Source organism: Cucumis sativus, chromosome 5 (genome assembly GCF_000004075.3).
Source record: "Cucumis sativus cultivar 9930 chromosome 5, Cucumber_9930_V3, whole genome shotgun sequence".
NCBI classification, from domain to species: domain Eukaryota; kingdom Viridiplantae; phylum Streptophyta; class Magnoliopsida; order Cucurbitales; family Cucurbitaceae; genus Cucumis; species Cucumis sativus.
In genome coordinates this window covers 26,423,222-26,438,604 of record NC_026659.2, presented here as the reverse complement: position 1 = coordinate 26,438,604, position 15,383 = coordinate 26,423,222, and the positions used below count along the sequence as shown (strand labels likewise).

Below are 15,383 nucleotides of genomic sequence, written 5' to 3'. Positions count from 1 at the left end.
GATACTTATTGTCATAGATTATGATAATCATACATATATTTGTTTATCACTTCTTTCTTAATTATAATCTAATTTTTAATACTATTATTTACTGAAATTTAAATATAGTTTATTTTTTAGCTACTCACATTTATTACTTACAACTATATTTATACCATCATTTACCTAGTATAAAAATTGTTTTTTGGAAAAATTATTACTGTGAAATGTGAATCGTACAATTTACATGTTCATGATAAGATTGAAGCTGCATTCACAAATAGAACGAGAGCAATTTTGAACCACTAGTAAGTTCTTCTCTCGTTTAAGTTTTATTATATTTAATAAGGCTCTAAAGTGCAACACACGTTTTTTAGTTATCTAGTATTTATAAATATAACAAAGTCTCACATTCTTTTGTTCGTGTCTCTCTTCTTTGTCTTATGATCGAGCTTCTAATCTCAACTTCCAGAACTCAGTTTCATTGCTTTGCATCCTTCTAACTCTTGATCTCATATTTATACCTCTAAAAATTAATTAGACTACTAGTTAATAATGTAACAATCGCTCCATGGGTTAATCCATCCCCATCTGAGTTTATAGAGTTTTTTTTCGAACTCAACCAACTCAACAAGATGACTGAGCAGATGAAAACGAAGATCGCTATGAGTTGAGAGAATAAGTTGATGCGAGACCGATCACACATTAAACATATATATGAACTAAACGGTTAAATGGTAAGATCAACTTTCTTTTACAAATTTAAATATTTAACTGGTACAAATTAATCTATACTTTATATTAAAATATAGAAAAATAAACTAAAATATATTTAAAAATATATCAAAATTTGAAACTTCAAACAAATATAAAATTTGATTCATTTTGAGGTTTATAATAGTTTTTAAAGAAAAATATAATTAATTATTTAAAGGAAAAGTATAAATTAAATGAATTTATGGAGAAGGAAGAAGTTGGAGCAAAATCGCAATTACGTCCGCACACGAACGTGGAGGAGGAAACGTCTTTTCTCCTGCTATCACAAGGAGGCTAAGTCGCCGGCCGGGAGACTTTCAACGCCACCGCTTGATCGGGATTTTAAAGTACGGAATCAAATAGCCTCAACACAACCAAACCACATTCATTCCGGCAGAAAATTGGCTAGGCCAATAGCTTGGTACCGCTTGCTGATGCCTTTTCATCTCTCTTTGCTATTATCGTATCTCCCATGTAGTAAAAACTTCTAGGTTCAAATCTTACGGGGTTTTTTCGTCCATACTTCCATTGGGTTTCTCTATTTATGATCTTTTTTTTCACTATGCTTATTGGGTTTCGATTGACTTTGTGTGTTGGAATTAGCGTGCAAGGTGCTCGACGAAAGTCCTGAATGAGGAAAACCTCGTCGTGTAACGTGTATCGGGCGTAGAAATCATTTCGATAATGTCCTCTCTACTTCTAAATACTTCAAATTTAAAAAAAGTTCATGGTGGAATGGCTTTTCAAAATGTTTCTGGTTTGCTACTGAAGACTTCTATGCCATTCGGGTTGCAGTCAAAACCATTTGACTTTCGCAGCTTGAAAACTAAACGTAAGTGAAGCAGTACATGCATTAGCTCACAATCTGTATGGTATTGATAATCAATAAATCATTTCTTGGATGGAATAAGTACCAAATACGTCAAGCAGTTGCTTTTGCCTTATAATGAGTTATACATTCTGTGTAGATTGCGATGTGAAGCCGTTGACGATCCAAGCAAGAGGAAACTCTAAAACAGAAAGTGCAAAAGTTAGAAATAGGAGGATGCAGAAAAAGGTGCGTAATCATCCTTCACTTCTCCTCAGTTTATTCTCTTGAAGGGGATGGTTTTTGTCGAGGGAGGAGATTGAGGAAGGTTAGGAATTTGATAACGGGGCAGCGCAGGGTATGTAGAGACCAAGAACCAAAAAATCCTATTGCTTCAATTGCAATGAATGCACAGTACGATGTTTGTTTTTTTAAGTACAAGTTGGGATGGGCTTCCGTTGGCTTATGACAGTTGCTTAATACACAATAAAATGTCTTACATAGGTAGAAGTTGCCTAAAAGAAATTAGCAGTTCAGTCTCATAACTTCCAAATTTGTGTCAAATAATTTAATTGTATAAGTTCGAAAGTTTAAATTTTATTGTTAGGAATTCCAATTTCTACAACTATTATAAGTTGAGGGATCCAAATTTAACACTTGTTGCTCATAGTTATAACCAATTTCTCATTACATTTGATGGTTTTCAACGGGAAGCAGTATAATGGCACTCCTACAAGACCAAGGCTTTCAGTGTTTTGTTCCGATAAACAGTTGTATGCAATGTTGGTTGACGATCAGAATAAGAAGTGTTTGTTTTATGGAAGCACCTTACAAAAATCCATGCGTCCAACTCCCTCATGCACCACCATCGTAAGTTTTTATTCTTGAAATCTGACTTGAAATTAAGACCACAAAATCTAAGCTTCCTTTTCTTTTCTTTGTTGGTGATTACAGGAAGCTGCTCAACATGTTGGTGAAGAACTTGTCAAAGTATGCATGGATTTGAATATACACGAAATATCATTGTACGATCGAAATGGGTTTGCTTGCGGAGAGAAGATGCAAGCCTTCGAAATTGCAATTTCGCGCTACGGGTTCTTACAATAGTAGATATACCAAAAAAAAAAAAAAGAATAGTCAAGTTGTAAATGTAAATGTGGAGAATAGGTTGGTTAGGGCAATAGAAATCCGAGATAATCACTAGAAATGTATCATCAATCAAACTTAATTTAACACAAATCATTTTGAGCACAAAAAATGAGTTGTGATTAAGTATGATATTTGGTAAAATTCAATCGATTACCTACCATTACTATGTACTCACTGTACAAACTACAACTCTCTCTCTGTCGCTTTGAAATATACAAAATTTCAAGCAACTCTGTAATTCATATACATCTCTACGGTAACAACACCTAATTACATAGCAATTTGTTAAAAGGGTGTAAGATTTCTCATGTTACCTCTTTTAGGGGGTTAACCCTGGGTGGTTGTTTAGTCTATATCTGTTCGCGATTATCACAACGGCTACTCTATTTTCGGGCTGCTTAGAATACAAGTCCTCTTAGACATCGGAACCACAGCACCTAACACCATTTCCTTCTTGAAGTTTCTGCCATAAACAGAGCATCTCCCGAGGCCCCTGGTAGTGAGCAACTACATAATCATCCTTACAACCTTCAATATGAATTCTCTCATCCTTCTCGTACCGAATTTCAAGGCCCTCTCTCTTTATGTTTTCTATCCAGATTCCCATGGCTACATCTTCTAATTTAAACATCTGAGGATAGAATATAAGATTCTGATTTTAGCATGTTGTTTATGGAATAGTACTTTTTTTAAGTAAGGAAATAAATAACGGATACCTTTAAGCTGCCTTCTTTGTATTTTTTGGATATTGTTTTTGCTATGTCACTAGACACTACATAACCAGGACCATGTGCCCATGTTGGATAATTATCTTCGGGCCATTCCTGCATTGGAGCAATCAATGAAGGTAAGATGGTAGAAAAGAACTGACATTTTATTAAATTAATCAAGTATGCGCTACATGGGTCAACGGAACCAAATTCTGGGGAAGCTTGTTAAAAAATGTGAACAATATTTGACATTGACGTACTCCTTTCCAACAGAAGTATCCGTCAAATTCAATAAAATAGACAAGCTCAAACATGGGGGAACAAACGTTTTGAGTGTTGGTGTATCTTACAGGGTTGTTTCTTTTGTTATTGTAAATGAGAGATTTCAGTAAAGCAAAGTGAATATTTAGCCTTAGATTATCCACCCAATGTTAGATCCTTTGCCCGTATAAGTAAAAACCAATGAGGAGAATTACCTCCATACTAATGTACCACTTGCTCTCAGGGTCTCTGTGAGGTTGAGAATCTGAGTTGATGAGTCCATAAAGCAATCCACTTTGTGCATTGATCCTTTTTAAAGAAGCTAAAACTTCATCCACTCGAACAAAGGCATCATCATCTGTCTTCATGATATACTTTGCTGAAGCAATCTCCGCCTGACGAAGTGGTGAGGTGAGACTAAATCATAATGCTAAATTGACATCATTCAGTGAAAGAGCGAATTTTTACCCCAAAGATGCAGATACCCAACGTTTTCCAAGTAATAAGGCTGTAGTAGTCGACAAAAGGCATCATCTGTATGTCGCCATATGTTCGGGCCTCATCCCACAGTTCCTCATTGACAATTTGGTTCTTATGCTGCAAAAGGAGAACATGCAAACTGATTGTAAACCACTGATAAATGTATCCACAATATAGGGAATTTAGGAGACCTAGATCATGAAAGAAACAAATGCGTTAAAGTACACGTATTATATGAACTGATGAATCATTCCGTTTCAAGCATCCAGATAATTCATTTTTTAAATTATGTACCAGAACTTATGAAACATCTCACTCTCTTTCACTTGTAATTGTAAGCAGACTGAGAAGTGGCCTCGAGACTCAGATAAATTTTGGAAGTAAACTATATGGTTCATGCAACAAATAGCTTAACTACTCCAGGTTCAATATGAATAGGTAGCCTAACTATATGAAGTTTCTTTTCAATCAAAGAAGAGCAGATGTGAAGCTCACCAACCCAACAAAAAAGCGAACTGCAACAGACCCTGCCTGTACTTCAGGATACTGCATCCATGTTCTTCGAACAGCCATCCGATATTTAAAATTGTTCGCTGTGGAAAAAACACCAATGAAAAGTTCTAATGGTCTATCCGGAGAGAGGGGAGTTGACTTCAATGCTTCAATATTAACAATATGATCTGAATCCTCAGATGTGGGCAAACCACTTGCCAGGACAGAAATTAGTTTCAAGTCTCCAGAAATCTTTACTTCACTGACTAGCCATGGCTCCAAAGTCTGGGTAAGAAGCAAGCCAAAACAGCATAAGATTGAGCATTCAGAGATCAATGTAAAGACTATTAATACAAGAATGGTGAGATTACTTCACGGTAAGCAAAAGAAGTAACATGCTTTCCATCAACCGTCATCTGGATCCCATCTACTCCCACTCTAAGTGTAGCAGCAAATGGATGCCCGAGTTTGAAGGGGAAGTACGCTCTTGTTTTAGCTCCTTGCACCATAGATTTTGATTTGTTGAAATTTTTTTTCAACTCAGAAAGCCGAGTTTCGATATTGCCCACTATCTTGTTGCATTTTTCCAATTCATCCACTGGTGTATAAGTTCATGTTAGACCACCCATCATACGCCAGTATAGTAGGAGAAAAAACAGGAAAGAGAAAAAGGACGAGGAGTTGGTTATGTAACCAACTGCAAGTGGGGACCACAAGGAAATGGAGTGCCGACGCACGATCACCATGGCAGGGGAGTGAGGGAGCAAATATAAATAGAGACGAGAAGGAAGGGAGAGGGCAGAGAATTTTGGTGATAAGAATCCTACTGTTATTCCTTGAGAGATAGGAAGGCAGCCGAGGGAGAGAGGGAGTCTTCGACAGGGAGCTTTTATTTTTCTTCTGTATTTTTCATTAGCCACAGTATTTCCTATATTGTATCCTTTTCCATTGCCAACTGAGAAGTCGGGTTCTATCAGTTCAACAACATTAATTTCAAAGTGAGTGGAAATAATGCTCGATTAGACGAGAGAGTGATATATGTGTTCAGTTAAATGTTATGGAGTTAATGGACGCTGTGTTTCCACTTTCCGAGGCCGTTGATAAACAAAATATGTGACAAACTATGTGGCTTGAGTCAACGTTGTTGCTAAGCATGCAAGCATTTTCATAACTAATTCTCCCATCAACAAGCCATACTATAATGTTGCACGCTTTGAAACAAAGTTTCAAAGTAAGTTCACTCGTAAGCAAACTTGAGTTGTTTATGAATGACAACACATTTCAATCGATACTCCCTATTTTAAATACCGAAAATTGACAAGGACTATGCATAGCATTATTCAAAGGAAACATGATAGACTTCCATACCTTTTCCATTCTCGTCAGAACCGGATGGACATCGCTCCTCATCTCCCCAATCACGGGAAACTGTCCAGGTGTTCTGAACAATTACAGGATCCTCAGTTAACTTATCTCCCAAAAGCCTAACATTATAATGCAAAATGATGGGTGGATCCGGCTCCCCAGGCAGTGGTTCCCCTGTTAAGTCAATTCGAAAGTTACCAAGAAGACCATCAGGAATTCCAATAACGGTAATGGAAGAACCCTGAGTAAGGCCACAAGGCATTCTTAGCTTATGGCCATTGTTGTCAAGCTTTGTTGCATTCATTTTGGTTAGAAAATGAGGGCATTGCTTCTCTTTCGCACGACCAGTTTCATTAGTAGAACCAAGCCTTTCGTTTTCAATCGAAGTCTTGAGAACATTCCATACACCTCGTGCTTCCTTAATGGCTTCTACTGAATTAGGCAACCCTCTAGTATAATTAATTATGCTTCTTAAATGATTCCAAGTCTGAAGAGCTCGATTCTCTCCATCAGTAAAATTCCCCCGAGTAAAGAGAGTGGATATTATAGAGTCCGCAGAAATAACTTGATACGCATTTTCAGGATTCAGAACTGAAGGTGGAACTGCAGGATTGAGCCACTGAAGAGGATCAACGGAATTGTAAAAAGGAGCCGCATAATAATTCTCCCGAGTTGAACTTCTCGAAATAACATAAATCATCAACAGCAACATAGACAAAGATGCAACCAAAACCCGTCCATAACTTTTCTTCATTCTGACGACCAAACACTTCACAAATAGGCAACAACTCTAACAATCCCAAACTCCTCCATCATTAAGCATCACGAAAATAAAATGCCAACAGCTGGCTGGAACCTTATTCCTCAACACTAATTCTGAAAAACATGGGAAAAAAAACCGATAACAAAAAACAGATATCTCTCAAAACAAACATAAACTAAATCAGACTTCTCGACATGCACTAATTGCAGAATATAAAATCGATAGTAAGCTAGATAATGTATCATAGAGTAAGGCAAGTAGTTTCAACAATTAATACAAACATAAATAATCCAAAACGTACATCCCGCGTAAATCGCAATAAAATATTTTCCTCAAAAACAAAATCACTAAAACTCGAAACAAAATCAGTAACAGTATCAGAAAGAAAGAAAAACAAACAAGTAAAAGAAATGAAATGAAGTAAAAAGAAACAATAACAACAACAACGAAGAAGAATTCATCCGCAGTTCAGTAGATACAATTACCTCGAACTAGAAACAAGTAGAAAAACAAAAAAAGCAAAACACGGAGTTGTTGAAGTAGAAAATGATTTCAAGATCCAAAGACATTGTGCAGCAGTGGAAAGGTGAAGAGTGAATCGGAGAAGAAGGTGAAGAGGAAAAGTAGAGAAAGAGAGAGGGAAATTAACCTTGAGAATGTGAAGAGGAGGAAGTCCAGGCGGAGTGAAATGCAGAGAGAAATGAAAGGAAAGAGGATGGAGGAAGAAGAAAGGGGAAGTTGGTGTGAGTAATAGATCGCTGTGGTTTCAAGCTTGGAGTCGACGTCAAAGCATAGAAAAAATAAACAATATTGAACAAGTCCCAGATCTTCACCAAAGCCTTCAAATATTCACAAGTTAATTATTCTTTTAATTCTTAGAATAGTTGTCGTTAATGTTAGTATGATACGGTACGATGCCGTTTGGCGTAATTGATAAATCTTTTTTTAAAAAATAAAAGTTAAAGAAAGGGGGGAACCGGGGAAGCGGTCGTTTATCTGTCCGCGACACTCCAATAGCGTAAAGCCATCTTTTATAAAAGAAGTTTAATTACCGTTTCACGTGGCGCGTTCTAGTTGGATACTTTCTGGAAGCAAGAGTCGTTTGTCTTCTCTCTTTCTCTTTACCAAAGAGTCTTATCTTCAAGCCTTCTATTTTAATTTACATTTTGTATTACACCTGACCTTAGACGGCAGTTCAATTTTCCAATAACTTCACCTTAAATATCCACATCAACCCAAACACTACGTCCTTTTTGTTTCTTTTCCTTTAATTACAAGAAATTCTTTTACATTTTTACTTTTCTTAAAACAAAAATAAAATACTTACGTTTTCTCTTAAAATTACAATATATATATATATATAAATATCCATCACGTTTCATAAATATTTAACTACAAATCTATTAGAATTTAGAATAGTGGTGTAATAGTTGGGTTTTTGACAAAATACTATAAGATTTAGATTAGTTTTGTTGACTGATGCTTATGATTTTGGTTTTAAGTCGTTTTAGTTGGAGCGGAGGGAAGTAAGGTTGTAAATTCCGCGACTTATTTGGACAAGGAGTGTGTAGATCACAACTAATTAAAAGATATCAATTTTATGTTCTATGAACTCACCATAAGTTATTGGCTACATGAGTTCATAACTTTTTAGATTCCACCGCTTTACTCATCGTCCCAAATAACCCTTAAATGTACTAATTAGCGTTAAATTCTTTTTACTTACCTTTTAAAGAAAGCAGGATGGAAAGAGAATACACTCGTGACTTCGTATTCATGAGGGAATTTTGTGTGATTTTAGCAGAATTTTTCCTAGTGAATAATTTCTTTTTAGTGGATTGTAGTTTTGCCCTAATAAATTTTGGTATTTCCTTAGTTTCGTTGTTTTCTTTTAGCTTTTCAATTATTATTATTGTGTATTCCTATGGTAGAAGTGAGTGAATTTGTCTTTCTTCCCAACGTTAATAACAGAGAATAGTGTGTGTGTGTGTGTGGCAGATTGATTCCAAATTTCATTTCGAAATTTCCAAACAACTATTTCAAAATCTTAATTATCATCTAACACTTTGATAATATCAAAGAGAATATTGTAACTTCAAGAGAGGATTTAAAACAAATGGTAATTTTTCATTTTTTTTTTCAAACTTCTATAAAAGGTGTGGGGTATGTGAGTTGGGTTGAATAATTGTGGAGTTGTCAGGAGAGAAATTCAATTCATATCATACCTATATCTAAAATAACCATACCATTGTCTAAAAACAAAAAAAAGACAATGAATATTAATATTCAGATGACAAAGCACAATGGTTAAGTTTAATCCTTTTCAAGTATAGAGTAGTTGAATTTTTTTTTAAAAAAGAACAATAATATTCTGTCTAATTGATGACTTACCAGGAATAAAATACTTTCTAAAACATGGAAATAGACCATAATTGAATAAGAATTTGTTGGTGGGTTGGACAAATCTTTGGGTTTACTTTTCATTCAAGATCCCCAGCTGTGTTATGACACACCAACAGTACAAGTTGTAGAAACCAAACTGGGGAAATAAGCAATAAATGACTTCTTAGTATGAAGTCCAATAAGACACAAAGTTAGTGTCATCAATCCTTTTTTAAGAAAAAAATAATTGTGTAATTAATGAAGACATTACTGTGATTTATAAATGATAATTAGGCATGTTGTTTGAGAAAAACGAAAATTTTTAATATTTGGTGTATAAGGTAGTAAAGTTTTGGTAAATGAGTTGGATGGATTCACTTTTTTGGTATGGTTGCTTGAGATAACACTTCTTCAAATATGGAAGCAAGGTAGACCATCACCATAAAACAATTGAAAATAATAATGTTAGAAATCACTTTCGTCCTAAACTTTATAACGATTTAGTCTCTAACATATAAATAATTAGAGTTAAGATTTAATGAGATTTTTTTTTGTATATATAAAATGACAAACTAATTAGAGTTTCATTATCTTTATAAAATACAAAGTCTACATAAAGTAATAAAAATTAACATCTAAGTTGAATGAATTTGTTTACGTTAAAGACTAAATTGCCACAAACTTAGTGGGCTAAATGGTTATGAAACTAAAAACACATGAACTAAATCGTTACAATTCAAAGTTTAGAGGCTAAATTGTTGAGAGACCAAATATGGTATTTGGGGTTGAAGTGTAAGACCACTTTTTTCAATACAATGGATGTGAAGAAATTGAAACCAAATACCTTTAATCAACAAGAAAAAATGTGTGAGTAATGCTCACTTGGATGGATAGGCGAAAATGGTTCAAAGATACACATTAATACACAACCTCAAGCATATGGTTAAAATAGAAAAAGGGAAAACAAAAGTAAACGACTGAAAGTTATTCCTGTTTTAAAAAATGTGTGGGGATGACATGCTTCAAAAAGTACTTGTCAAAGGTAACTACTTTTTATTTTATTGACTTGACCAAAGAATTTTGAAGAATCCCTATTAATTAATTAGGTGTAGCAAATAAATCCCAAATTTTCCACTGCTCACGAGGAACTAGGAAGCAACTGGGGCTGCAAAATTAGTGATGAATAATTTAATAAAGATTCAATAAAAGAAAAATTAATACATAAAACTATAGGTAAAACATCAAATTAAAAATAGTTATAATTGGAGATATGGAAAACAAACTTTACGAGGCTCCAATGTTTAATTTTTTGGACTGCATCTAGAGCTTGGCTACTGCAGTAAATAAGGTTCATCGTTCAATTAGGAGTTTGATGATTTGGCCATAGATAGCGACCAAAATTCATGGTTGACTGTCAAAGGAAGCGTAGAAGACAAGTCAATTGATGGTAATGTTATTTGAAAAGCAAGTCAGTTGATGGTGTAGAAATATGTTCATCCAATCCAAGAATTAATGTGGGGGTATGGAGGTTTTATCATAGAAATGAGTATATATTGACTACCGTATAGTTAAACTCATGTTAACATACGGTGTAATGATGGTAGAAATATGTACATCCTTCAAATCAATCTTGCTCTGAATTCCTTGGTCGATATACAAACATAGAGGTTCCCAATGAAGATATACCAAATGAATCTCAAAACATGGCCATGGCAGGAAAGAAACATCGAACTGCAAGAATAGCCAGGGATTTCTACATATTCTATTACCAGAAATCACCACACGAGCATTTCCCATCTTCAAATCGATGGAATCGTTGAACGTCCCTAATGACGATTTTCCTCCCAAAAATAAAAGATATAAGTTTTGCAGCATTATGACAATCTCCACAAATACGGAGGTTCTTAGCTACCCTTATTGTTGTACCGGGAGGTGTATTTAGGAGCCCAAAAGCCATGGCCAATTTTTCACTGTGATATCTTAGGACAAGTTCTTTCCCTTCCTCTTCCATATCAGCATGATATACTAAAGATGTATCCGGAACATATCCCACCAACTTTATTTCTTTCATTAACTCGTCAAGTGCTCGTCGTAACTCCACCGAAACGCAGTGAACTCCATCTCCAGAGAAGAACTCATGTACAACATTGTTCACCTCCACGGAACTACACCCAGGAACCTTCACCACCCCTCTATCTTTCATCAATTTCCTTAAATGATTCACATCTTCCCATCTTCCTACTCTAGCATACAAGTTTGATAATATAACATAGTCCCCTCCATGGGCGTCATCTAATTCAAAAATTCTTTCAATAACCCGCTTTGCCATTTCGACATTACCATGGGTGCTGCAAGCAGATAAAAGGGTGCGCCAGAGTATAGGTGTGGCCTTAATTTCCAGTTTATCTACAAAGTTATAAGCCTCATCTAAATGACCTGCTCGACCAAGCAAATCCACCATACAACCGTAATGCTTGATCCCTGGAGTTATCCCATAGGTTTTAGACATACTGTAGAAATACCCTCTACCTTGTTCTACTAGCCCAGCATGACTACAAGCATACAAAAGCCCCAAAAAGGTGATCTCATCAGGTCTAACTCCTTCCCTCTTCATCTCTTCAAACATTGAGATAGCTTTCAAGCCATCCCCATGAGTTGCAAAGGCAACTATCATTGCAGACCAAGCTTGTGTATCTCTCACACGCATGCCCTCAAAGATAGAAATAGCATCAGTTAGACTTCCACATTTCGCAAACATATCTATAAGTGCAGTGTTCACCTTCACATATTTGTCAAAACCTTTCTTCTTAACATATTCATGAATCCACTTTCCCAGGTCTAGTGCGCCCAACAGAGCACATGACATAATTACACTAAGCATAGTTACATCAGTTGGCTCAATATTGCTCGCTTGCAATTCTCTAAACAAGGACAAAGCCTCATTGGGCTGACTACTTCGAGCATAACCCGTGATAATTGCATTATAGCTAACTATGCATGGCTGTTCCATTTCATCAAACACTCCACGCGCAGCATTCATGTCATTGCACTCCGCATACATATTTATGAGAGTTGGGCATATGTAAATATTATGATTCAGTCCAAGTTTAACAGCAAAACAATGCAACCCCATACCTTCTCTCAAGGCCTTAGAACTCGCACACGCCTTGAGAAGGGACGAGAATGTGTAGTCATCAGGAAGAAGACCAGAGCACAAGAGTTCACCAAAAAGAGAAAAGGCAAGATAGGGAGAATTAGAGCGAGCATAACCCCGTGCCATTATGTTAAACAGAATAATATCCTTGTCAAGAATTTGATCAAACAGATGGTGGGCATGGTCCATATACGAAGTTGTCGGGTTGAGTGTGCAGAAATTAATGAGCTTGGTGAGAACAGAGATATCACTCTGAAGATTGGTTTTAATGGTATATGCTTGAATTTGCTTGAGCTCGTTGAGAGATGTACATTTGGACAAAAGAGAAAGAGGGTGGAGTTGATTTATTACGAACTCATTCTTGGAAAAGGCGGAGCTTGGTTTTGTGAGAGTGAATTGGCAAGTTGGAATACAGGAGATTGCCATTTCAATACTCAATAATTAAACTCTTACGAGACGCAGTGCATTACAGAGAACAAGAATAGCAAAACAAGAGCAAATTATTTCAACTTCTAAACAATTTCAAAAAACATTCTGCCCATGGAAGAGATAAAGCAAATCCAAAATGAAATTAGTTTAAAATAGGCGGTGTTTCAGAGTGGTAAACGTAGCAGAAACGAGAGCAGGATGAAGCTTAATAGATCCATTGCAGAAGATAATGTTTCAAGCAATGACAAAAAGAAAATTTTCACCTTGAAATTGTGAAAAGGATTGTCCGTTGAAGCGGGGAAGAAAAGAAAGAGCGTCCACCTGCCCGGAAAATTTTCCACCGCCACAAACTTTTCGGAAAACCCAATCTTTATGAAAGAAAATTTTTCTTTTTAAAAATTAGAATTACTGTAAAGAACAAAAAAGTGAAAAATATTTATAAAATATAACCAAAATTTAGAGTAATTTCCATTCTTTTCTCTTTTCACTTCTTTTTCTTAAAATTAATTATGGACTCTAAAGATTTTAGAAGGGAAGGAAATATGAATCAAAGTAATCAATTAATTTTATTAGCAATCAAAGCTGAACATAAACAATAATTAGGGGAATGAAATTACAAGTGATTAAATTAAAACTTAGGGAATTGAATGGTGGAAGCACATTTAGTCCTGGGAAGAATTGGGCATTTGATGAACTCAGAACCCGAAGTATCAACACATAAATAAACTTGGTAAAGTTGAGCATTCCCAGCTGAATCTCTGTTACATTCAATCCCAGGAGTAAATCCAATCCCTTCTTCTATTGCATTTTTCACACTCTCTAAACTATACATCTCATCATTTGCTTCAATTCCTGCACTATTAAGAACCTTAAGGAGATTGGCCTTCTCCTTCAGTTTAATAGCCGCTTCGAAATATTCCTTCTGGTCGAGTTCCGACTCAGAACACGTCCCGTGTTTCTCCCACTCGTGTGACCAAAACCTTAGCCCATTGCTGCTTGGACAACTTAACGATGGCCAGTGTTTGTCCATGCTGCTTAACACTTCTGAGATCTAATAATATGAACATATAAATTAAATTACTAGCATATATATATATAATCACTTGTTGCATATTGTGCTAATTAATTGAATTACATTACCTGAGTTCGATCAAAAACGCTATCGGGATCGCAATTGGATGGATAGGATCCATCTTTGTAATTAGGCCAAAGACCATGGATCCCAAAATCTGCAGCAGGCCTTCCTGTTTCTGGATAGCAACAATGTTGTCTCTTTGTATCACAATATGCTCCCGGCCACTACAAGATTAATATATAGTAATTAATTTTTACAAATTGATAATGAAGCTTACACTAATCTAATTAATATACCTGTTGAACAAAGTAGAAGAAATCGAAGTCTTGAGAAAGGCAAAGGGTTGATAGATGTTGCAAAATGAGAAGATTGAATATGAAAATTGAGTAGTTGAATTTCATGTTTGTTTGTTTGTTTGTTTGGGTTTGAAGAAATGATATAAGATCATGTTCTTTTATAGGCCAAAAGAAGATAGTTGCTTAGAATATGCTTTTTTTGAGGGCTTAGACGAAATCTCACATAACGCTTGCGTCCAGTAATGGACAAGTTACCCCACAATGCTTTTCTAATTAAAAATTTGCTATTCATTTTGAGAAACAAAAGTAACAATTTGATGATAAATATTGGGCTTAGACTTGCTTGCATTAATATTTAAGTGAGGAGAAGATGGTGAGTTTCGTGATTAGGACCAACGTGTAACACTGATTCATATAAATCCTTTTAAGTTCAAATGGGAGACTCTTTATTAAATTAAATGTAAAGAAAAGAAAGTAAAATTTGAATAAATATTTGGGTTTAGAACTTTAGAGGATAGTTAGTTAGTATCTTAAAACTTGGAAGAATGGAATTGGAAATTGGTACATTCGTGCAAGCCAAACTATGTTACGAAGGTAGGCCAACTACACCCATCATTTTAAACTAATAATAAAAGCACTTCCTCCTCCTTTTGCCTTTTCTTATCTATTTTTATTGAACATGTTTTAGTTATGATATGAAAAAGAAGAGAAGGAGAAGTGAAATTTCATTAGCATATTTAATTATCTATACAATTAAACTAGGATTAGATTTATCAATTTTCTTTTTTAATATGGGTATATATATTGTAGATCTATCTACAATTTTTTAAAAATATTACTCTATACTTAATTATTATTCATAAAATTTATTGTTATTATCTATATTAATCCAAACCATAAGGATAAACTTCTCAAAATTGATATCTCTTTGTCAGATAATATAATAATGATAGTAAACATAACTCTATTAAATAATTGGATTGAAAAGGTAAACATGACATTAAATGCATGAGATCCCCTATCATCTAAAATAATAATAATACCCTTGAATTAAGCTATTCATCAAGAAAATGGGAAAATTATGGATCATAGTTGAGACAATTATTATAGAGCACGTTTCATTATTTTAAATTTTGAATAAAAAATTTATGTTTCGAAATCAAACATCATATCATAAATAATAAAAACAGGTTAAATATTTCAAATTTAGCTCGAAAAAACAAATTAAATCTCTTTGTTTCCTTGAATAATTTAATTTAGGTCTTCAAAAATATAAAAAATAGC

The 15,383-nt window shown here is 34.9% G+C and overlaps 4 protein-coding genes across 5 annotated transcripts; 1 reads left to right on the top strand and 3 right to left on the bottom strand.

Annotated features, from left to right (window-relative positions):
• The first annotated feature begins 934 nt into the window (after window positions 1–934).
• LOC101218434 (50S ribosomal protein L18) lies at window positions 935–2,794 on the top strand. Its single transcript, XM_004135125.3, has 5 exons — window positions 935–1,156; window positions 1,339–1,567; window positions 1,704–1,792; window positions 2,261–2,413; window positions 2,498–2,794. Exons 2-5 carry the CDS (start codon window positions 1,420–1,422, stop codon window positions 2,648–2,650), a joined length of 543 nt encoding a protein of 180 aa, XP_004135173.1. The 5' UTR covers window positions 935–1,156; window positions 1,339–1,419; the 3' UTR covers window positions 2,651–2,794.
• LOC101218666 (beta-1,3-galactosyltransferase GALT1) lies at window positions 2,786–7,600 on the bottom strand. 2 transcript variants are annotated; one of them, XM_004135126.3, is made up of 8 exons: window positions 7,413–7,600; window positions 6,004–6,876; window positions 5,007–5,233; window positions 4,639–4,920; window positions 4,132–4,260; window positions 3,879–4,058; window positions 3,409–3,516; window positions 2,786–3,323 (listed from the first exon to the last, which is right to left on the bottom strand). In XM_004135126.3, exons 2-8 carry the CDS (start codon window positions 6,752–6,754, stop codon window positions 3,108–3,110), a joined length of 1,893 nt encoding a protein of 630 aa, XP_004135174.1. In that variant the 5' UTR covers window positions 6,755–6,876; window positions 7,413–7,600; the 3' UTR covers window positions 2,786–3,107. The 2 variants fall into 2 exon arrangements, with proteins under 2 accessions (XP_004135174.1, XP_031741938.1); XM_031886078.1 differs by lacking the exon at window positions 7,413–7,600 and adding an exon at window positions 7,249–7,385.
• Window positions 7,601–10,571: 2,971 nt separating this feature from the next.
• LOC116404120 (pentatricopeptide repeat-containing protein At2g02980, chloroplastic) lies at window positions 10,572–13,184 on the bottom strand. Its single transcript, XM_031886354.1, has one exon. It carries the CDS (start codon window positions 12,723–12,725, stop codon window positions 10,911–10,913), a length of 1,815 nt encoding a protein of 604 aa, XP_031742214.1. The 5' UTR covers window positions 12,726–13,184; the 3' UTR covers window positions 10,572–10,910.
• Window positions 13,185–13,271: 87 nt separating this feature from the next.
• Window positions 13,272–14,257, bottom strand: LOC101218904 (ribonuclease 3). The gene is made up of 3 exons (XM_004135127.3): window positions 14,100–14,257; window positions 13,869–14,027; window positions 13,272–13,779 (listed from the first exon to the last, which is right to left on the bottom strand). The coding sequence occupies exons 1-3, from the start codon at window positions 14,202–14,204 to the stop codon at window positions 13,357–13,359; spliced, it is 687 nt and encodes a 228-aa protein (XP_004135175.1). The 5' UTR covers window positions 14,205–14,257; the 3' UTR covers window positions 13,272–13,356.
• Window positions 14,258–15,383: the final 1,126 nt, after the last annotated feature.

Bases quoted from the DNA above. Each gene is read 5' to 3' on its own strand.
- LOC101218434 (XM_004135125.3), top strand. From the start codon at position 1,420: ATGTCCTCTCTACTTCTAAATACTTCAAATTTAAAAAAAGTTCATGGT. The intron at 1,568-1,703 runs GTAAGTGAAGCA...CATTCTGTGTAG, and splicing joins TCGCAGCTTGAAAACTAAAC to ATTGCGATGTGAAGCCGTTG. The intron at 2,414-2,497 runs GTAAGTTTTTAT...TGGTGATTACAG, and splicing joins CTCCCTCATGCACCACCATC to GAAGCTGCTCAACATGTTGG.
- LOC101218904 (XM_004135127.3), bottom strand. From the start codon at position 14,204: ATGAAATTCAACTACTCAATTTTCATATTCAATCTTCTCATTTTGCAA. The intron at 14,028-14,099 runs GTATATTAATTA...TTAATCTTGTAG, and splicing joins TCTTCTACTTTGTTCAACAG to TGGCCGGGAGCATATTGTGA. The intron at 13,780-13,868 runs GTAATGTAATTC...TCATATTATTAG, and splicing joins GCGTTTTTGATCGAACTCAG to ATCTCAGAAGTGTTAAGCAG.
- LOC101218666 (XM_004135126.3), bottom strand. From the start codon at position 6,754: ATGAAGAAAAGTTATGGACGGGTTTTGGTTGCATCTTTGTCTATGTTG. The intron at 4,059-4,131 runs GTAAAAATTCGC...CCACTTCGTCAG, and splicing joins TGGGTATCTGCATCTTTGGG to GCGGAGATTGCTTCAGCAAA. The intron at 3,517-3,878 runs GTAATTCTCCTC...GCTCCAATGCAG, and splicing joins AGTGGTACATTAGTATGGAG to GAATGGCCCGAAGATAATTA.
- LOC116404120 (XM_031886354.1), bottom strand. From the start codon at position 12,725: ATGGCAATCTCCTGTATTCCAACTTGCCAATTCACTCTCACAAAACCA.